This window comes from Mizuhopecten yessoensis, unplaced genomic scaffold (genome assembly GCF_002113885.1).
Source record: "Mizuhopecten yessoensis strain PY_sf001 unplaced genomic scaffold, ASM211388v2 scaffold7479, whole genome shotgun sequence".
Classification (NCBI taxonomy): Eukaryota; Metazoa; Mollusca; class Bivalvia; order Pectinida; family Pectinidae; genus Mizuhopecten; species Mizuhopecten yessoensis.
In genome coordinates, this window is record NW_018407068.1 from 265,967 (window position 1) to 289,487 (window position 23,521).

General features: G+C 35.0%; 3 protein-coding genes across 6 annotated transcripts in view; 1 reads left to right on the forward strand and 2 right to left on the reverse strand.

Moving 5' to 3' along the window:
• Window positions 1-93: 93 nt before the first annotated feature.
• LOC110453663 (cytosolic Fe-S cluster assembly factor NUBP2 homolog) lies at window positions 94-14,197 on the reverse strand. Its single transcript, XM_021502711.1, has 8 exons — window positions 14,131-14,197; window positions 7,529-7,647; window positions 6,485-6,573; window positions 5,841-5,950; window positions 4,635-4,789; window positions 4,273-4,383; window positions 1,867-1,936; window positions 94-809 (listed from the first exon to the last, which is right to left on the reverse strand). The coding sequence occupies exons 1-8, from the start codon at window positions 14,147-14,149 to the stop codon at window positions 667-669; spliced, it is 816 nt and encodes a 271-aa protein (XP_021358386.1). The 5' UTR covers window positions 14,150-14,197; the 3' UTR covers window positions 94-666.
• On the forward strand, window positions 14,173-20,886 carry LOC110453664. Its single transcript, XM_021502712.1, has 2 exons — window positions 14,173-14,489; window positions 17,933-20,886. Exons 1-2 carry the CDS (start codon window positions 14,249-14,251, stop codon window positions 18,181-18,183), a joined length of 492 nt encoding a protein of 163 aa, XP_021358387.1. The 5' UTR covers window positions 14,173-14,248; the 3' UTR covers window positions 18,184-20,886.
• A 313-nt stretch (window positions 20,887-21,199) lies between these two features.
• Window positions 21,200-23,521, reverse strand: part of LOC110453679 (crossover junction endonuclease EME1-like) — a 22,338-nt gene continuing 20,016 nt past the window's right edge. For all 4 annotated transcript variants that reach the window (XM_021502740.1, XM_021502742.1, XM_021502739.1 and 1 more), the window contains exons 10-11: window positions 21,840-21,896; window positions 21,200-21,507 (exon numbers count right to left, since the gene is read on the reverse strand). In XM_021502740.1, the coding sequence (XP_021358415.1) occupies window positions 21,397-21,507; window positions 21,840-21,896 (168 nt within the window). In that variant the 3' untranslated portion in view covers window positions 21,200-21,396. The remainder of the gene's footprint in view (window positions 21,508-21,839; window positions 21,897-23,521) is intronic.

Sequence of the window (23,521 nt, forward strand, 5' to 3'; positions counted from 1 at the left end):
CAGAGACTTTGTCTCAGGCGTTGGAACAAAGCAGAGACTTTGTCTGAGGCGTCGGACCAAGGACCAAGGGGAACATACATATAAAATCCTAAGCAGAGACTTTGTCACAGGTGTCGGACCTACGCAGAGACTTTGTCTCAGGCGTCGGAACAAAGCAGAGACTTTGTCTGAGGCGTCGGACCTAATCAGAGACTTTGTCTCAGGCGTCGGACCTAAGCAGAGACTTTGTCTCAGGTGTCGGACCTAAGCAGAGACTTTGTCACATGTGTCAGACCTACGCAGAGACTTTGTCTCAGGTGTCAGACCTAAGCAGAGACTATTAGAAGTGAATAATATATCCATAATTCATTACACAGTGGAGCACGACTTTTGGGAACAAAATTAAACATCACAATACATACAGAGCAAAAACATATAGACTAAAACATTAACATATCATTAATTTAATATTCTATGTATTTGCATATCAACTTCAACACTGTACAGTTCATATCAAGTGCTAAAATTCCAATATCAATATTACCATAAACACTTCCTTCTATGTGTTCAAAATCAACAATGGCATTAATTTTCTCATGCATGGCTATATATCCTATCATTGAGACCATATCTGGCCCGAAAGAGTTGTTGTGGTCCCAAGGTCAAGGCGTTAGACATTCTCTGAGATCAGGGCAGGTCTCGGTCAATGCGTATAAGTCTCTCTATGACGGCATCCAATGCTTTGTGAGTAGGGGTGTCATTATACACCTCCAGGAAGTTCTTTCCCTGCTCCAGACAGTGAGTCAGCTTGGGGTCAAGAGGAATACAGCCTGTTCAAGAGTATGATGGAGTGAGTTCAGTGGAGTTATTTTACATGTGTTCAAATTTCAAAACAACTTCTTTAGTAGTTCTGAAGTTATAACTTGGACAAGTAAGTCTGAAGTTTTACACTTTTGGTGAAAAAGTTCTTTAAATGTAGTGTGAGTAACTTGCATTTTTTTTCAGACCTGGAGATGATATATAATTTTGGCAAGCAAAAGCTGACATACAAATGTATGGATGAATATTAGCATAATACCTTAGGTGATCTTTGTACTTAAGGTAATAGGATTGTGTCGCCATTTCTCAGTAGAATTTCTTCAAATTTTGTAGTTATATTGCTTTGAAGCAAAGAAAATTTTCTGCCACAAAAAAAAAAATAGGTTGTCAGAATTTTAAGGATTTAAATTGAAATTTAAGTAAAAAGGAGTGAACTTTGGGAAAAAAATGAAACACAATTTTTTGCAAAATATTGTCAATAAAAATGATACTGACATAGATTAGTATTGCATTAATGTATATCAATTTCATAAATGCTGAAATTGTGCAAAATTAATTATCTATAAACTATCAAAAATTGACAATATATAATAAAACCATATACACATAGTAATTGCATGTAAGAGTTATCGTTCTTGAAAAACTTCACAGAAGTGAAATAGGTAGCCGGTTTCCTGAAGTACAGAAAAATGGACACATGTGACTCAATGATTGAAAAACAACTGAAANATAGGTAGCCGGTTTCCTGAAGTACAGAAAAATGAACACATGTGACTCAATGATTAAAAAACAACTGAATTAATGCCTGAATTGCTTTGAAATATTTTAATATTGAAAGAACACACTGTTCTGTCAATAATAAACATACAATATTCATCAGTTTAATATTAAACATTAGAATATGCGGAAATTGTGATACTGTCTCCCTACATTGGATTTTCAACTAGGGATGTACTTCCTATTTCTGTTTAGCAATACACTCCTATGACCTTAATACACTGTATAGATATTTGTTTGTTTTTGCAAAGGATTTGATTGAGACCTTATATGAAGCTCTAATATACTTACCAAGGAAAGGCACATGGAACTGTTTTGCCAATGCCTCTCCTCCACCCTTTGAAAAAATGTTGGTACATTCCTAAAACAAAATTGGCATACGGGTTGAGTATCAGATGTTTCCTTAAAATCTTCATTCTCTAAATTTTTATGTCAAAGTTTACTCTAAAATGTCCATACCAAATTTAAACAATTGACATTTTGAAATTGATACTCATTCACACAATAAAATAAGGGCAGACAAAACCACTCATATTGTCTATGATACCAATTAAAAGTCACTTACTGTACAATGAGGGCAGACAAAAACACTCATGTTTTCTATGATACCAATTAAAGTTACACTTACTGTATAATGAGGGCAGACAAAACCTCTAATGTTTTCTATGATACCAATTAAAAGTCATCCCACTTACTGTATAATGAGGGCAGACAAAAACACTCATATTCTCTATGATACCAATCAAAGGTCATCACACTTACTGTATAATGAGGGAAGACAAAAACACTCATATTCTCTATGATACCAAACAAAGTCACACTTACTGTACAATGAGGGCAGACAAAACCACTAATGTTTTCTATGATACCAAACAAAGTCACACTTACTGTACAATGAGGGAAGACAAAACCACTCATATTTTCTATGATATCAATTAAAGTTGTCACACTTACTGTACAATGTGGGCAGACAAAACCACTAATGTTCTCTATGATACCAAACAAAGTCACACTTACTGTACAATGAGGACAGACAAAACCACTCGGGGGTTCTATGATATCAATTAAAGTTGTCACACTTACTGTACAATGAGGGCAGACAAAACCACTAATGTTTTCTATGATACCAAACAAAGTCACATTTACTGTACCACTTACTTTACAATGAGGTCAGACAAAACCACTAATGTTTTCTATGATACCAAACAAAGTCACACTTACTGTACAATGAGGGCAGACAAAACCACTAATGTTTTCTATGATACCAAACAAAGTCACACTTACTATACAATGAGGGCAGACAAAACCACTCATACTTTCTATGATACCAATTAAAGTCACACTCACTTTACAATGAGGTCAGACAAAACCACTCATATTCTCTATGATACTTATTATAGTTGTCACACTTACTGTACAATGAGGGCAGACAAAACCTCTCATATTTTCTATGATACCAATTAAAGTCACTGTACCACTTACTTTACAATGAGGTCAGGCAAAACCACTAATGTTTTCTATGATACCAAACAAAATCACCCTTACTGTACAATGAGGGCAGACAAAACCTCTCATATTTTCTATGATACCAATTAAAGTCACTGTACCACTTACTTTACAATGAGGTCAGGCAAAACCACTAATGTTTTCTATGATACCAAACAAAATCACCCTTACTGTACAATGAGGGCAGACAAAAACACTCATTTTCTCTATGATACCAATTAAAGTCACACTTATTGTACAATGAGGATAGACAAATCCACTTATATTCTCTATGATACCAAACAAAGTCACACTTACTGTACAATGAGGGCAGACAAAACCACTCATATTTTCTATGATACCAATTAAAGTCACACTTACTTTACAATGAGGTCAGACAAAACCACTCATATTCTCTATGATACTTATCATAGTCACACTTACTTTACAATGAGGTCAGACAAAACCACTCATATTCTCTACAATACTAATTATAGTTGTCACACTTACTGTACAATGAGGGCAGACAAAACCACTCATAACTTCTATGATATCAATTAAAGTTGTCACACTTACTGTACAATGTGGGCAGACAAAACCACTAATGTTTTCTATGATACCAAACAAAGTCACACTTACTGTACAATGAGGGCAGACAAAACCTCTAATATTTTTTATGATACCAATTAAAGTCACACTTACTGTACAATGAGGGCAGACAAAAACACTCATGTTCTCTATGATACCAATTAAAGTCTCACTTATTGTACAATGAGGATAGACAAATCCACTTATATTCTCTATGATACCAAACAAAGTCACACTTACTGTACAATGAGGGCAGACAAAACCACTCATATTTTCTATGATACCAATTAAAGTCACATTTACTTTACAATGAGGGCATACAAAACCACTCATATTCTCTATGATACTTATTATAGTCACACTTACTTTACAATGAGGTCAGACAAAACCACTCATATTCTCTATGATACTAATTATAGTCACACTAACTTTACAAGGAGGGCATACAAAACCACTCATATTTTCTATGATACCAATAAAAGTCGTCACACTTACTTTACAATGAGGTCAGACAAAACCACTCATATTCTCTATGATACTAATTATAGTCACACTTACTTTACAATGAGGGCATACAAAACCACTCATATTTTCTATGATACCAATTAAAGTCATCACACTTACTGTACAATGAGGGCAGACAAAACCACTCATGTTCTCTATGATACCAATGACTGGAATGTGTGTCTTCTTACAGAAAGTCAGTTCTCTCCTCACATCTCCAACAGCAACCGCCTGTTAACACAGTACCTTAATGTATTCACTTTCTTGGGCAATCAAAACATTAAAAAGTTCATAAGAAGATTCTGAAAAACTGAGACATGTAACTAAGCTTGATGGTGAAAAAGCAATATTTGAATTTTTTAAAGATCAGATGAAGACTCAGGAACAAGTTGCCTGGACAAAAAAGGATGAATGGAGGACAGAATCCACTACATATCCTGCTAACATATTTGCCCTTCATGTGAGCTGTCACTGTGATGTACCTGTGGCGTAGTGACCAGAACTGCTCCATCAGGGTTGTAGGACTTAAGACTCTCCACTACACTGATGTGTTCGTCTGAGGTTCCCGGGGGCGTGTCTATCACCAGATATTCAAGGTCACGCCACACCACGTCGCTGAGGAACTGCTTGATCATGGCTAAAGAAAACAGACTTTCACAGAAATGATTGAATACACAGTTGAAATGTCAGTACTAATTTTAGACTACACACACTTCAAACAAACATTCCAGTGGTAAAGCTCTGAAGAAGGGGGGGGGGGGGGGGGGGGGGGGGGGGATGTCAGTATGATTTTTGGCATGACAGGTTCAAACAGTTCAGTTATCCACCAAATGATATACTCAAATTATTCATGAAGGGGTTGGGTGTCCTACTCCATGATATAATGTATCAATATTTAAAAGAAAAATTACAACTTGGGAAAAGTCTATTTTTTACTTAAGCTAATGCTCCAACACTAAATAATCACTAGAAAAATATTCTCAAACATGATAAGTCCCCCGCTAGTACCTGCAAAATTATCAAAAGTCTCAAGTGATTGTGTGAACTTAAGTTTCAGTGTATGTAGCCTATGTATTTCCTCCTGTTGACTCTCATATGTATGTTACAACACCCATTACTTTGTTAGTGAACTTTTTTGAGTTTTATGTCTCTGCAACATCTTAGTAAAATGACAAGGACCCCTGATGATAGGGCCACTTTATAATGCCAACATATTGACATGGCAGACTGACATACCACAGGATAACACTATTTCAGGGAGGGGCTAACTGAAGCGGCCTGATGGGACAACACCGGAAGGAAGGAGTAAATAAGGGAGAAATGAAACATTCTAGGTATCATAAGGACTGCAGATCAACTATTTTTTTACTGATTAATTACCCAAATCAGTTGAGATACTCGGTGATAGATACGTACAAATTCTTTCTATCATGAATACCTAGCCCACATTTTCAAAATTTTGGATAGGAAATATGCTTTCTCCTAAATTAAACCTGTATGTTTACATTTCTATACATTTCATATGAAGTTTATTAAAATCATAGAAAAAGATCATATAAAACTCATACAAAGGCCTGTGGTAATATTAAATTATTCAACTAGAATGTGAGATTTCATATCAAAAGAACACTAATAAACAATCCAATCTCTTTAGAGAATTCCAAATACAATTATATAAATGTTGTCACCTGTTTTCTTGGGTCCCCTCCACACAATGGCATCATTAGCATCCTCTAGGAGAAATGCGATGGACATGACGGACAAATGCTGGTCCTTGTCTACAAACACGGGCAGCCAACTAAACAAATGGAAATACTATAAAAGTAATGCAGGGTGGAACAATAATAAAGCATAATAAAGAAGCCACACAGAGGATATAGAAATATGCAAAATAGGGAAAATAGTTGAAAAATCTTACAATATTTTATGATGCTGATATGATGTCCCAAGATACATAAATATAAGATCTTCGTAACAAAAATGAACAAAGGGACATAACTTTATACATAGCGAGGTGACAAACCTGATTGAGGCGACAAACCTGATTCTTATATGTTATTCTCTGCTTTTTAAGAAACAAAAGTATAGCAAGGTTTGTGAATGTAGATGAAATATGAAAGAAGTTTTCTCAGGGCAAACTTTTGTATAAAAAAAATGAGAAAAAGACCATACTTGTACTAAAAATACAAATACAGTTCTTAAATGTGAAAATTGTCTGAGATACATTTATATAAACTGTTATTGTTTAAGTTTTATACCTATCATCATCAGTCTTGAATATGGATGAAGTATTTCTGAAGCCATTTTTGTGTTATATCTAAATGTTACAAACCCTTCTGGACACTGATGAATGTCTTGGTTTTGCAGGTTAAACATGCGTGGAATACTCGGTCCACATAGGTCCAGATCCAATAACCCAACCTGTCACATAATTGACAACAATACAGAGTATGAGGTAATCACACCATCGATTAACAAGAACACTACAAAGCGGAGCTTTAGACGCACACAATGTATTGGTGAAAGGGAATATGTGGTTGTAAACAATTCTGATATTTGACGTACAGAGTTTCAACAATAGCACATTCAAAAGAAATTCCAAGGAATTTCTAGTTTTTGTTTAAATAAAGTGTCGTAGTAAGATACTTTCTGATGAATTCTTGCAACAAAATGTTTCAAAACATTAAAATATTGCAAGAAAAAAAATACATTTGTACTTTTCTACTCCGGAAAATGATCAAATTTTGGAATGTTGAAATGGGAAAACATCTTTTACTCCAATACCCAGGAATAATGTTTCTTCTGTTTTTCTCTAAGGGTTAAAAAATTGTTAAGGAATTACCTTCCTTAACCAATTTTTTTTTTATAGGAATAAGAAATTACCAAAATTATTGTACAATTTAACATATCCTTCCCATTTTATATGTAAATTTACAAAACCTTACAAAACATACAAATCTCATAAAATACACCAAATTCTGTTGAAAACTGTGTTCCTAGCTGTTGTGATAAAATAAGGTACAACAGACTAAGAGATGGACAACATGACAATGTAATGTGCCCTACTTTTGGAGGGTTATACAAATATTACGAAATGATTTACCAATAATAGAGACAGTCAAATAAATTGGACAGTATAGCATGTTTCATAGGGACATTAACAAACTATTTAGACAAATTAATTTAAAACACCCTGAAATATTAGAGGAAATTATCATAACATGTACAGTCAATCCTTGTTCCAGAATTCCGACACTTGAGTATTTGTTTGCATTCAGCAAGGTGACAAATGATATGAGGGTATTATATCAGGATTTTACTGTGGAATTGAGCCGCATACTTACATAAGGAACTGATTGGGAACAAACACACATACCTTCTTCCCGGCATGTCTCAGACCAAGAGCTATCTGGGTAGCCACTGTGCTCTTTCCAACACCTCCTTTTCCAGACAGGACGAGAATGACATGTTCAATATGGGACAAATGGTCCGTTCCTACAATTAAATATACAATGTATTTCTACTTTACTTTGATTCATGCATACATGCTTGTTCTACAGTATGAGCTTTTTCTTCAAAAAGCTTCCTCTGTAGCAGCTTAATCACATGTTGGTATACCGATCTGTACTGGTTTATAATGTTTAACTGTCCAATAAGCTACCTCTGTAGCAGCTTAATCACATGTTTGTATACCGATCTGTATTGGTTTATAATGTTTTACTGTACAATAAGCTTCCTCTGTAGCAGCTTAATCACATGTTTGTATACCGATCTGTACTGGTTTATGATGTTTAACTGTCCAATAAGCTACCTCTGTAGCAGCTTAATAACATGTTTGTATACCGATCTGTACTGGTTTATAATGTTTAACTGTCTAATAAGCTACCTCTGTAGCAGCTTAATCACATGTTGGTGTACCGATCTGTACTGGTTTATAATGTTTTACTTTCCAATAAGCTACCTCTGTAGCAGCTTAATCAAATGTTGGTATACCGATCTGTACTGGTTTATAATGTTTAACTGTCTAATAAGCTACCTCTGTAGCAGCTTAATCACATGTTGGTATACCGATCTGTACTGGTTTATAATGTTTTTAAGTACAGAGACATAACCCCAGGTACAAATTTTTGTCATATTCTAGTAGCAAGCCTTTAAGTTTAAAGTTATATGATGGATAAGGGATTACAGAACATCTGAAAACTCTAACTGGTAATAAGCCTGACTGTCCTTACAAAAAAATCTAACTGGTAATAAGCCTGACTGCACTTACAAAAGGTGACTGGTTCTATCTCTCAACATAAAGTATAGAAGACAAGTGCATAGGAACTTTCATATTTATCAATGAATATTGGGAATATTTGACTCTACATAATGAAAATTACACTGCTTTTAGATGAAAAATTGTGAGATTATTCCCAAAATGAAAAATACAGTCTTGAAATTTCTATAGCAAGTCAGGGCACTATAATCATAAAACCATTCTAGTGCTCAAAGTCAACAAACATACTCAACCAGCTTCAGTGTATCTTGTAATTGGTAGAGACTAGAGACCTTGAGACAGGAAAAACAAGAGGTCCAATGGTCATGTATTGCTCACCTGTAATTCAATGGCAATCACATCTCTGACATTCAAAGTGGGTCTAAGCCAAATGTATTTGAAGAAACTAAATAGTCAACCTAACTTGAAAGGATAATCATCATTTCTCTACACCTATACATCTTTGTAGGAAGATTTCAACTAAATTTCATAGGTGACATGTTTAGCCCTTTGTTTGCAGCATATTTATGATTACTGCATAAATAACACCTTCAACCTTTTGGTTTCTCAGAAGTTGTTTTAAGGTTTTGACAACTTTGACCTGTTTGCCGTTGAAAAGCATTCATCACTTCATCTTTCTTGCCAAATATCATACCCAAAGTTTTATAGGTTAATCAAATGAAGTTGTTAAAAGGTTTAACAAATTTGAACCTGTGACCTGAAAGTGGATCAAGGTTATTCCTTATTGGCCTACACCCTGTAATGCTACTAGCTAAATATCATCGCCCTAAGACCCTTTTTATTTAGAATTTTGTTCAGCGATTTCAACAAATTGACCCTTGTGAACTTGTAAATAAGTCAAGGTCATTTATTTGAACAAACTTGACAGTCCTCCCAGCATGCTTCATACATCACCCTAAGCCTTGTAGTAATTAAGTCTTCCAAACACTTACAAATTTGACCCACAAACGTATATGGGCTAGGTGAGCTAACAATTTCACTGTATTTATTGATATATTTCTTTAACCAATGCTTTTAGTTGATCATTGAGAGTATGTTTATGACCTACCAAAATCAGTAATGACCCTTGGATTCGACAGGACAGTCACATGTATACATAACAAGTGTTGTGACCCTCCAAACAGCAGGGAAAAAGTTACCTGATTTCTGATATTGTTTTCTGTCAGGGGTTACTGAAAGCCCGACAAGCCATGACCTTTGTATAATGGTTGCAATGAACTAATCTCTGAGTGATGTGGTAATATATGCTACACAGAACCAATATTTTTGAAGCTCATTTGTCATTTTAACATACCATAAAAACTTGTGTAATGGTCAGTGGATGGTCATTGCCCATATACATACATGTATCCTCAGGTAGATATCATATTGTAAAGAAAAATATGTGTCGGGGGGGGTGGTTACATTCTTTGAATCCACTGAAGGAAAGATGTAACTGTATGATTAAAACTTGAGGTTCCCTGTGAAATTTAATTGATTTGATTTTGTATCAGTAAATTGATCAACTTATGGAGTGACTGATACCGCACTATGCTGGATACAGTCATACCTGAGTGAACGACGACAGTGTGTTGCCATCGGATCTGCCACATCACATGACAAAGTACTAGATTTTGGGGTTCCTCAATGGTCGGTGTACATGTTAGGACCACGAAAATATTGTATGTACTCCAAACCGATTGGAGAGATTTGTCGTCGCCATAGCCTTTGCTATCATTGCTATGCTGATGACACACAAATTTACATGGTCATAAAACCACAGGACAGTTGGAATACAGTCTCAGAAAGTCTGGAAGCTTGTCTGACAGATATCAGTATCTGGATGAACGCCAACATGCTTAAACTTAATCAGGAAAAGACGGAACTAATCGTCTTTTCCCCAAAGTGTCAGCAAACAATGGCTCTCCAGCTCAAGGTTGGTGCCAGAACTATTGAGACTGTTCCAGCTGTTAAAAACCTAGGGGTATACTTTGACAGTTCTCTGAACATGGAGAAACAAGTGAACGCGATTGCCAAATCCTGTTACTACCAGATCAGGAACATCGGCTGTATTCGGCAGTTTCTAACTGCAGATGCATGCAAGATTTTGGTGCATTCACTTGTTACCTCTCGGTTGGATTATGGTAACGCCCTGCTCTGTGGTATATCTGACAAACTAACTAGTCGTCTGCAGAGGGTTCAGAACACTGCAGCACGGCTAGTTACTCGTACTCGAAAGAGAGAGCACATCACACCTGCGCTTTATTCGTTGCACTGGTTACCTGTACGATACAGGTCGCAGTACAAAATTCTGGTATACACATACAAGGCACTGAATGGAACAGCTCCTCAGTACCTACAGGAACTTGTTACCCTGTATCGGCTATCAAGATCACTGCGGTCGGAGTCAGAATCTTTATTGTGTGTCCCAAAATCTCGTACTGTGACCTACGGAAACAGATGCTTTGGGAGGGTTTCGGCTACGTTGTGGAATAGCTTACCATCTGCTATTAAGAAGTCGAATACCCTGGCCAAGTTCAAGAGGGAGATAAAAGCTCACCTCTTCACGTCTGCATTTTAGAATCTTTGCAAAGACGTCATGTAAATACCACCCTTTTATTTGTTCAATTATGTGCACATTGCTTGTTAAATGTATGAAAGTGATTGCAAGCCTTTGTTGTTAGTTTTCACAATTATAACCATTACTATTATCCATATGTTGTAAAGCGCCTTAAATTAATTTTACAAATTATATAGGGCGCTATATAAATGCTGTATATTATTATTATTATATTATTATTTCATTTATGTACATGTATATAACTTTACCTACAGGTGCTTGCAGTACCCTGCAACCATGAATTTTGTCCTCATTTTAACAAGTGGTAATTCATTAATGTACTACACGGCCAGCTGTATACCTGCTACATTGGTGTGGGGAACACATTAGACCAGGGGAGGGGTTGGTGGTTGGGGGGATGTATTTTCTAATTCAACCATCAGCATGTACCTGACGTGTATACATATATAGCAAAGAAATCAAAATCAGACAAACTCAGTTTTTTCTTAATTTTCCTTTAAGGCATTTTTTTCTGGAATTCTATCTTTTCTTGTCTAATTTGTATAAAACAAAGAAGCAAATTACTCTATTGATGTCGTGTTATAGAGAATTTCTTCATAAAAAGTATAAATTATGGGAAAACATTTACCCATACCACATAACAGATACTGACCCCCCTTCCTGACACAACAACATTGATATGTAATGTGGTGTGAATTTAAATTATGATAAAGTATACTTTTAAACTTTTTCCTTTGAAATAGTACAGCTATTTATAGATTTTCTATAATCACCAGAGAAAGTGTACAATTCTTTGTTCAGTTGATTTTTTTTCCTTTCCTTTCTCTTTCAATTTTCATATCATAAAGGAACCCATTTCATCATAAACAATTATTGGAATATGTTCTTCAGTCTTTTAAACTTTGGTAAACACTTTAGTGCACTTGAGTTCACATTGTTGTGCACTGGAGTTAACACTGAAGTGAACTAGAGTGCACTTCAATGTTTTGTCAAATGCACTTCCTTGTTCACTATGTGTGCACTACGAAGTGCACTAGATACCAAGTTAAGTTTGCTCCCAACTGTATTGCCAACAAAGGCACTAGGAAATAAAAGGAAGTTAGAAGAAGAAAGAAATATAAAGATCCAACATATTGTAATGGGTGCAGCAGATTTATGTTGGTCACGTTTGTGTCCTTAAGTAGAGGGCACAAAAGCAAATACCCAATTCTGCATGGGGTTCCCGCATTAGTCGCCTCTTACGACACATGCAGTGGGTAACAGCAGGTGCATTCTGTGTACATCAAAAGAATTCCACGGCAGGGCAACAGTTAAGTTAACAGACTTTCTTGCAAGGACAGCAGTCAGTAAAGCGATTGCCAGATTGGTAAATTATTTTTCACCGGAGACCAATGGAAAAGATAACTGCTTCAATTTTGCAATGACAAATTGTTCTAGGGTTGCAGATAGCGTAAGTGAGCGAAATCCCTGGAGTATGAAGGATGCTAGAACAATTTAATTAAATTATAAAAAGATGTATGTTTTTCATATCTGGTTATCTTTAACTATGTTTTTTCAGCTTTTTGATTGATTAAAATGGTCACTGAAAATTTAGATAATCCACAGGTATCTCTTGCATGGTTTCTACAACAAATGAAGTATAACTATGGACAATCATAACCTACATGTAAAGCAGAATATGCAGATGATTAACATACATTTATGACTCAATTAGTTTTATCTTCGGTGAACTGTAGCGATACGGAACATCATTTTTTTTTAGTTCCGTTAGTGATGACCATAGAGTCTCCCTAATACATGCTTAAACATGAATATGGTAATTTATTTAAGAGTGTGTCCTGTAAAATACAGATAGACCCTGATACGGGTTTCCAACGAATTGCCCAAAAACTGTTACACCCCAATTTTAAATCATATTGCCCCAAAAATCTTTAAGCCCCAAATGTATTGCCCCAAAAATTCAGTTAGCCCCAAAAGCTTTATCGCCCCAAATAAAAAAAATTGTGAGTGGTTTGTTATATATTATGCGTTTTCTGCATTTCCGCTCTGAATCTGTTGTTCATTTTTCTGCAGGTCAGTTTACCTTGTAATATTTTGGGTAGATGTTACCGTTATGTACAATAAGTTGATTTGAATAGAATTTGTTTTGTGTTTTATCTTTTCACTTTTATACATTATCTATTTATCAGCACAATCATACAAAAGTATGTTCGTTTATGGTCCATGAAGGTTATGTTTCCATAATATGTTTATTACATATAAACAAAGGTGTCTCTTATGAGTTTTTGTGTCATACATTGGTTACCTATACTGATACGTTGAATAAGGTGTGGACTGACACTAATGGAATAAACAAATTAAGATTATGTGGGCGGATTGGTCGAGTGGTTAACACTCCGGCCTTCCAAGCAAGTGTTTTTCTGCTGCCCACACAACTCCAACAACCCAGGTGGAGTATGAAATGATCTGGGGTGGATGTTGCGGTATCTGTGCTGTGGCATTCAAGTGAGGTGGCACTATATATGATACCGTTGGAAGTATGGTCTCACTACAAACAGAACACATTACATCTCCAGCATACACGCAGGCATACACACATAGGGAGATATTAGCCAGGTGGTGTATATAGGACTAGTAGTTAGCGCCTGATAAGGCAGCTCCTGCGAATTCCTCAAAATTGTATTGAATAATGTATATGCTAATTGTATTCATTGTATTAAATTGTATATGTATGTACTGTAAAGCGCTTCAGAGTGGCTTTAGCTGCATAGGGCTCTATATCAAATGTTGTATATTTTATTTATTATATACACACCAGGATTCTGATACAATGAACAAGAACACTGTGTCATTAACAGACCTGACTTGTTCCTTTGTTTTAATCGTTTTGATGTGAACTTAGTGCACAGTGAGGGGCGAAAGAACTGTAGGGTCAATAAAGCCTAGGACGAAAAAGACATTTTGGGGCGATATGCGAACTTGGAGTGAAATGAACTGTAAACATTGGCGATGTGAACCAAAATTGGGGCCTGACGGTTTTGGGGCAAATCGTCTGAAATCCTCGCGAGCTTGTCGGTCGATTATGTTGTTCTTCGTGACTTGTAAAAATAAAAGCATGAAATTTCTTCAGAAATATTACCTGCCATGGGCGCAGACATCTTGAACTGACTCGCTGGGGCGCTTGTTAGTCTTCTCGTGGCGTTCGAGAATTTGCGTGATTTTGTGAATCGCAGATCTGCAGACGGTAAATTTTGGAGATGGATATCTTTGGAATTAACGTTTCTCTGTTAAACGCAATAACTGTTGTGTTAACAGTAGTCGTACTTTTAGCTTCAACTGTTTACACGTTTCGAAACATCATGCGGATATGGAGGAAAGGTCAACCCAATCCAATAACGGACGACGACACAAAGATGCAAGGAGAGGACGACGTCGCCTCTCCAGCACCAGCAGCAGCTCGGACCGATGGCATCAGCGATAATCCAGTGTCGACAACAGGTGCTGTTCTAGAGTTCAGTTTGAAAGAAAAAACAGTGATTTTAGCTAATTAAGGAAGGATGTCCCACATATATTTGCCTCAAAGTAATCTTTTTGTTCAATCTCTACGCGACTTACTATGTGGTGCAGTTCGACTACTTCCTAGTTAATCTGATGCAGAAATGGTTACCTTAGTTTCACTGCCGTTTCTATGGTGATTGGTTAATAACCATTATATGAATAGACTTGAATGGTACCGAGACAGAAGAGGTTTGTCATATTTTTGCCAAGATAGTCCTCCTTAATAGCGTCTTCAACCGACAACAAGCGTCGCCAGACAAAATCTTTAAAAATACAGAATAAAGTAAGCGACATCAGAAGATATGTTGTTAATATGACTATATTGCACCTCTGTAACAAATTTCGATTTAAAATTTGATAAAATGACTGAGTTATGATGAATTGAATTTTTACGATCGCGGCGTGGCACATGTGTGTATTCGCATTTAAAGTGAAGCAAGCGTTGCCAGATAATATCGTTAAAATTACTCGCTAATAAAGTAAGCGAAGCAGAAGATCCATATGTTATTAGTTAGACTTTTTTTGATACATATTCCAAATTTCAGCTCGATATTTTAAAAAAAATTGAGTTATGAGGAATTTAATTATTTTTACGATCGGCAGCGTGGCATACATGTGTGACTGTGAATAGAACACTACAGATCGTAAAGCGTCTTCAGACCATATCTCTAAAATTCATCGATTAAGTAAGCGACATCAGAAGATATGTTATTCATATAACTATGATACGCCTCTATACCAAACTTCAGGTAGATATTTGAATAAATGACTGAGTATTATTACGATCGATGGCGTGGCACACATGTGTGAATAGAACTCTACAGATTGTGAAGCGTCTTCAAACTGTATTTCTAAAATTAATCGATTAAGAAGCGTCATCAGAAGATATGTTATTCATTAACTATGATACACCTTTATACCAAACTTCAGGTAGATTTGTTGAAAAATGATTGAGTTATCGTGTATTTAATTTTACAATTTTACGAGGCTATACGCCGTGTCACATATGTGTACTTAGGGTAGGGCTTCACATAGGTGAACACAGTTAGACCGGATTATATTGTAGAACTCTCAGCCACACTCTTGCATGTTACCAGACCCTACAGACTTGGACGTGGTTCTACTCGGGGTCCGTTATATGTTTGTGTGACTGATCGATTTAATGTTGATGTTTTAAATGAATACTACACCAAATTTTAATGGTTATTGCTGTAAAGGTACAGCTGAAAAATCGTTTTAAACTTCTAATGAAATAACTGGCACACAAGTGTAAATATCGGTATTTCATATAATCAAATACATTTTGTCTGTATAGGTAGGAATAACTGTTTCTCTGTTCAAAAAAAGTCAAATGTCAGTTAATTTCACATCATGAATCCCGTCCTGCGGGCACACAAGTGTTGTGAAAGCGTAAAAAAGTTCTTCATTTAGCGTAATTGTCCGCAGGTAACTAAGTTACAACTTTTGTTGTTTAACAGGACCGTGCATTTCGATGCGATTCGCGCCAACATGTTTTCGCGTCCCTGTTTTTTTTGGCGATTGCTGTGGTTTTAAGTATTGTTAACATACCATTCGTAGATGTTAAAAAGTCTGTTTTCTTCCACACATGTTTTAGGAACTTGTCAACTTTGCGTGCTTTATTAAACGTTGACCATTCTCGCCACATGACTGGTCAACTTGAAATGCTGGGCGTGCGCGGCCAATTCATAGTCCTTGGTACCATGCAATGATCTACATACGTCAGAGTACTGTGATTGTTGAATGGTATCCAAACGCTGAAAAAGTTCGGGAACTTTTGATATTTTCCAGTCCCTTAGAAGTTTGATGATGTGATTCATCGATTCGCAATTGTTGTTTTTCCAACCTTTTGGAACCCTGCGCTTAATCGTTGGTAAAATCTTTTCTGACCAATATCTTTCTAAACGTGTTCCATACGACTCATCAATCTTTTGTGCAATGGTATTGAATTCTTTTATTGAATCACAATTCAATAAACTATCTTCACCAATCTGTACAGTTTTATAAACACACGTGTGCCAAGCCGCCAATAGTAAAAAAATAAATTCATGATAACTCGGTCATTTTTTCATATATCTAAGTGAAATTTGAAATAGAGGTGTATCATATTCACATTAATAACATATCTTCTGATGTCGCTTACTTAATCGATGAATTTTAGAGATATGGTCTGAAGACACTTCTTCATACGTTGAGTTCTATTCACACACGTATGCCAAATATCGAGCTGAATTTTGGAATATATATCAATAAAAGTCTAACTAATAACATATCTTCTGATGTCGCTTACTTTAGCGTGTAATTGTAACGATATTATCTGGCGACGCTTTCTTCACTATACATGTATGTATGCGAATACACACACATGTGCCACGCCACGATCGTAAAAATTCAATTCATCATAACTCTGACATTTTATCGAATATACAATTGAAATTTGGTACAGAGGTGTATTATAGTCATATTAACAACATATCTTCTGATGTCGCTTACTTTATTCAGTATTTTTTAAGATTTTGTCTGGCGACACTTGTTGTCGGTTGAAGACGCTTTTAAGGAGGACCGCTATATCTTTATCACTCTTCCTCTCCTACTTCATATATATTAATATCTATATTGAAATGATGTACAGTAAATTAAAAGTGTGTGATTATCAATATCATGTTGAAGCCATGCATGTCCTTTGAGGAAATGTTCAGTTTAAAGAGAAATTTGTTGCGTTTCACTGAGAATGAGATACAACCTGGATTAAAATCTGTGAACTGCTTTTTAGCAAATATCATCAAAATAGTGTTTTTATGGAAAGATATGGGGAGCTAATGACTCTGACCTTGTCCACAAGCACTAAAATAAGTGTAATACAAGTTGGTTTCCGAAGGAGATATTGGTTACCATTTCAGGTATGGACTTTAATTATGGTCAAATTATTTGTGAACCGCTATGAGACGACCTACAAACTGTACATGATAAAGTGGTATATAAGACCCTCAAATTATATTATCATATTATGTTGGGCAATATAATTAGTTAACTGCAATCTTTAAATATGACCTTAAGTTTTTAAATACAGCATAGACATAGATTTCTTGAAGATATTTTGGCTATTATTCCTATAATTTCATGTATTGACATCAGACTTATGCGACAGTGGTATGTCATGGTCAGGCAGTGTCAAGCTACAGGTCAAATGTTATACTCTTAAAATGATGGATCATCCTTTAAACTTGTTAGACTATTTAATTTACTGTAGTAAATTACCTCTGTGACCTTGAAACTATTTGATTTGTTTCAGACATCAAAAACCAACTAACATTTGGCAATGTTAATAAACAGTATAGTTTCATACTAAAGTTTTTTACTTGTAGGAGCGGTTAACCTGGATGACATAGATCCTGTGGAGTACTGTGAACATATTCAGAGTGAAGTGAAGAAAGCCAAACAACGAGTTACTACCAAGAAGATTGTAGAGGAACTTACACCTGAGCAGGTTCAAAATGAACGCGAGATTCAGCACCAGCAACTTCAAAACATCTTTAGACTGATGCAGACTCAGAGTGATAAGTTCGGTGTCAATAGCATTGATGAAGTCCAACAACAGATGAAGTTATATGCCTAAGAAGACGTGGTAAAGATGTCTGAATGAAGAAATGCCAGACTTGAAGTTTATAACTAGTTCATTTGTATTCAAATATCTCAGTTAGTTTTTCAATATTATTGTTATTCTTTGTTTGGATTTTAAACATACCGTCCTTAGGTGTTGATTACTGTCAGAAAATATTACATGTATGTTTTGTACATACAGTTTTTATTCCTTGCAATTTTATTCAATTATTTAATGATGTACAGGAATCGATATTTAAGAAAAGAGAAATGACCAATATTCAGATGTACCGAATCCTTGCAATATATGTCAGGTCAGATGTTTGCCTGACATGGACAGTAATTGAACCATGTGATACAACAGTGTGATATTCAGCTTGTTACCATGGAGATTAAATTTGTATAAATGCAGTATCTTCATTTTGTATCAAAAGCATTGCATCATGTGGCCCGTTTGAAAATTTAATCATAATTTTCCAAGAAATAAATGACAAGTTAATTAACTTATAATAAAGCCAAGGTAATTTAGAATGAATCCTTTTAAACATATAAAAACATATTTTAAAAACCTGTATTTTCATTTAGCTGCTTCCTACTGTATGAACAAGTATTAGAAGAAATACATTTGTTTTGACTATGAACATAATGAAATCTTGATGCAAAAGATTGTCCTGCATTACATATAGAGATAATCGCAAGAAGCAAATTTAAGGTGGGGGTAATGCTGCTCCAGGAGTAACTTGTTCACATCACTATGTAGCCAGTTGCTTTGGCAGTTCTAAATTTTCACCTTAATACTGCAATTATTAGAGAATACTTGTACTTGCAGTTAGATGAATAATTTGTCCCCAACTGGTACAACTGGTGGGGACTATAGGTTTTCATTTTGTCTGTCAGGCAGTCAGGCAATCAGTCACATTGTCTGGGGCATATATCCCATTCATTCGGCATTGATAAAGAAAGCTATCACCATGCATGATTATCAGATAAAAATTATGTAAATGTCTTTAATTGATAATCTGTGTCCAAAAGATTATATCAATATGTAGATTGTGTTAATACTATTTCAAAGAATTTACCAAAACTTATTCCACATTGTTGTATGTACATGTATCTTAGGTGCAGAGTGTCATGTTCCGAACTTGCAAATTGTGCTCCATTATGGTTAGTTTTTGTCCTTTGTTTAGAATTCAATTGATACCAATTAAGTGAGTCCAGAGCATAACTTAATGTTCAACCCACGTCCACCAAACTTTCTATTCTGATCTGTATCTCAAAAAGACAGGGTATTGCAATTTATTTTAAATATGGTCTTGAGCCCAACTACATACATAATTATGCTCCTTTGTTCCTTTTGAATACTAAAGTTTGTCCATTATTTTTCATCTACTTTCACTTATGTAGGAATGGAAAGACAAAGTTTAACTTCTGCTCCTCCTAAACCTACAAAATGATGGACTTTTTTTCTCTCTCCCACCTGTCGTCTTAACTAAAACTTTTGTAAAACATGATAAAGACACTGCAAATGTAACACTAGATACACAAACTAGTGTTTCCCATATTTGGAAAAATGTATGGTAAATCATACCTAAATTACAAAGATTTGTGCAAAACTTTTCGGGCAAGCATGTGCGAATAGCTCTATGTGGCAAGATTGTCATAGTCTGTCAAATGACGTTTTGCCAGGCTTTCAATTGTAACGTCATTAGATGGTACCGTTATCTGATTGTGATGTCATGATAAAGGTATAATACAAGTATCCCATGTGAGTGTTTGGTATTGGACTCGTGTATTTTACATCTGAAGAGGCACTCTTCTCAGCTAGCTTTTAAAACAAGCTGTTGTTTTAAAGGAGTAGTCGGTTGAATGTTCACATGCTGTAGTTTTGTCCTATACAAATTCTAAATAATACCAGGTTCAAAGTGGATGAAGAGCAGGCTACTTTTGCCGACAACCCACTTTTTATGAGAACACCGAGAGGTTGGGGAAAAATAAGGTTGCACTAGTACCGAGTTCATGTCATTATTAACATGTAATGAACTTAAAATATTTTTTACAATTATGAAATGAATTTTATCATGTATTTAAAATCACTCTTATTAGCCCAGATGAAAGCAAGTAATCATGTTTTCTGTGTATATTAATACATCTGGTGAATTATTACGAATTTAAATATGTTATAAAGTTGGATTTACAAGTTGCCTTACATTTAATAGAAGAAAAAAAATATTCACCATTTGCAAACACATCATTTATAGATGTACAACTTTCCAAAATATTTGGTAAACAATAAAAAAATTCATAGAAGAAATCACTTTATAATTATTGGTCCGATTGCTTGAACAACAGATTTAGTGAAGAACTACAGCTGGCCATCAATGTCATTCATCATCCTTCATGTCATAGATTAATATATTCTTATACATGTATTTATGAATACCTGTACATAAAAGTGTTTAAATGCAACTGGCAATAGTGTTATATAATAACTATGTATATAAAGCAAAGATATACCTGTACCAGTGAAGATTTGACTTCTGTTTATATATATATGCTACAAAACATGCCTCGGTAATAAAACTTGTATATTGTTTAGTAGTAATAGTATGGTATGAAATCAAGTTAATTTTTAGGATTTAGTGTTAAATCTTGTGGAGTTGACATCTCAATATAATGTTGTTACTGTGTTTTTATAGATAAATAAAAAGTTGAGTTCAAACAGTTCCACATTTTTATTTGCACCAAGGGAATTCTTGTTACATGTATTTGCAGTGACTGACATATAAACATTTATAACCACCTAGGGAAATAAAGGATCCTACATGAGTTTCCATTTCATATGAGAAATATGAAACGAGTCTTAAGAATTCTTCAATTTAGTGAGCCTCTGGCAAGCTAAAAAGAAAAATTTGTGATGAGTTTCATAAATATTATATGAAATGAAAACGAGTATAAGATCCTTTTTATCACATAATCAAGATTTGTGGCATTTATTTGTGCAAAACGACAATTTTCATGCAACCTTGAAATGTAAAAAGCCGCCATTTTGACTCCAGTGTGTAAGTTTGTGACGTCATGTACTTGTCCTTGGCGTGATGTCACCATCGAAACAATTGAAACTTACAATCAATCACAGGGCTGATAGGTCATATTACATGGGTTAATACGCAAAAAAGTATGACATGGGTATATTCACTAGATAACACAGTACATTATGTGATAATATGTGTTATTTGATAATGACATCCGGGTTTCTGCTCGTAAGAAACAAATATATTCTACGAGACATTTCCTTGCCGATTCGCCGGGTTGTTCGTAGCACACCTGTTCCACGTCTCACCTGTAAATGCAAATAGCTACGTTATACCTGTACACTACAAATAGCTTTGGTTAATCTGTGAGAAACAGTGGACAGCGATCAGCTGCATGCTGTCAATATTTATGGTTGGCGAAAGAAAATCAATAGACACATTTGATGGTGATAATTGATTCAATGAATGTGTAATTCCAAGCTCATACATCGACAACCTTATTCAAAGCGATAATTACAACTTGTCAATGTACAGATTATTTTCGGGTAACAAGTAGTGGCAGAGTGCATCCCAAATACGCTTCAATAACAATACACTTAGATAAGGCATTTAAATGCAATATTGCTGAAGTGACATTTACCACAATGTTCTCTAAAAGACGTGAGGCCGTGGTCTCATCTGTGCATTCCATCAATGCCTGAAACAATACATGGTTAGAAATAAATTCATCACAAAGGTTCAACTTAAATGAAAACGAGGCATTGTAGATGATATTAATATCCTCACAACTGAAAGCGACCAGCAATGCTATGTTAGCTTGCATGAGAGGAAATATTCATGACAAGAAGCCTAGAGGGCCTGTATCGCTCACCTGGATATTAAAACAAAGTAATTTTGCAAATATTTCTACATATGGAGTCACCTTGGCTTAAGGATGTACACCTCTGAGAAGTCAAAAAATTCCTGTATTAAACTTTTTTTCTTATATTGATTTTTGGAAAAAGGAGATAATGGCATAGTAGAAAATGCAAAAAGAAATACATGTCCGTGTGCTCGTTTTTGTGCTATGATCGGCCAAAGATACCAATTTAACACAATATGTGATTTTAGGTGAATTTTCGCATTTTGACCATTTGCAGAACAAATTCATACAATTTCTGCCACGTATGTTAACAGATATGTATATGAATGTTTGTAGAATTGATAAAAATATTATACTATGAAAGTGAAATATTTTAATCTTATTCATTTTACTCAGAAATGCGATTTTAGTTAACCCTACCCCTTATTTTTTAATGAAAAAATGCAAATTTTTCACCCTTTTTTGCAGATTAAAACGTTTGATATAAAAAAATCCTGTATTAAACTTTTTTATAGTATTCAATGAATCAAAAGAAAATGTGTTTCTCTTTCTAAAACAGCCACAAAAATGGGGGGTCGGTGTGCTTCTTTTTTTTGTCCCATTATTATTTGTGCTATTTTTCACCTTTTTCGAGGTCAAAAATCAAAAGTGCTTCAGTTACTTTAATATGTAAAAAATTATATCAATAATATATAACTTTCCACTTTTTTGCATATTATTTTAATCATATTGAACATTATAAAGTTGTACAGCAAAATTGAACCTGCTACAATTAAAAATGGTGACACAATGACAATTTAAGTGATCAATCTAGTGTCAAAAATTTTGGCCCTTTGTAAAGGCAAGAAATTCGCATAAATACACTTTTTCAAAATGGCCGCCAAATTGGTCATTTTTTAAAAATTCCTGTTAAAAATGTTCTACACACAACAGACATCTAGTTTTTTTACATGTTTTTCAGATGTGTGTTTGCTATTATACCTATCATAATTTGTTAAATATTAAATATTAATTTGTGAAACCTCAGAAGAGTACATCCTTAAGAATTTTCCAGATAAAATTAAGAGGAACTAGAACACTGACAGGTCAGTAAGGGCCCCGTCTTGTGGCAATTATATCCCCCATAATCATCAAGAAGCAATCTGCCCATATAGCTGAGCTTGACGTTTGACATTTGGACTTCAAAAAGAATCGCAAGGAAGCAAAATATACATTTTACATGTACTATGATGTGATGTGTTTCCTTCCACCTCCATATTTGCTGGGCTAACAGAAATGTAATTACCGGTGCAATACTCATTTGTTAGCTTTGATTTGTTTTATTTCACCTTATATACCTCCTCCATCAAGAGCCAGGGTCAAAGTCAGAGATCCACTTTGTCTTTGACCTTTGGACCCAAATGACCTTGACCATTAACCCAGTGACCCTGATCTTTGGTCAGTTGACTTATTCTTTAATT

Bases quoted from the DNA above. Each gene is read 5' to 3' on its own strand.
- LOC110453664 (XM_021502712.1), top strand. From the start codon at position 14,249: ATGGATATCTTTGGAATTAACGTTTCTCTGTTAAACGCAATAACTGTT. The intron at 14,490-17,932 runs GTGCTGTTCTAG...TTTTACTTGTAG, and splicing joins TAATCCAGTGTCGACAACAG to GAGCGGTTAACCTGGATGAC.
- LOC110453663 (XM_021502711.1), bottom strand. The intron at 4,384-4,634 runs GTACATCACAGT...CTGTGTTAACAG, and splicing joins TTCTGGTCACTACGCCACAG to GCGGTTGCTGTTGGAGATGT. The intron at 1,937-4,272 runs GTAAGTGTGATG...ATTTTGTTTTAG, and splicing joins TTGTCTGCCCTCATTGTACA to GAATGTACCAACATTTTTTC.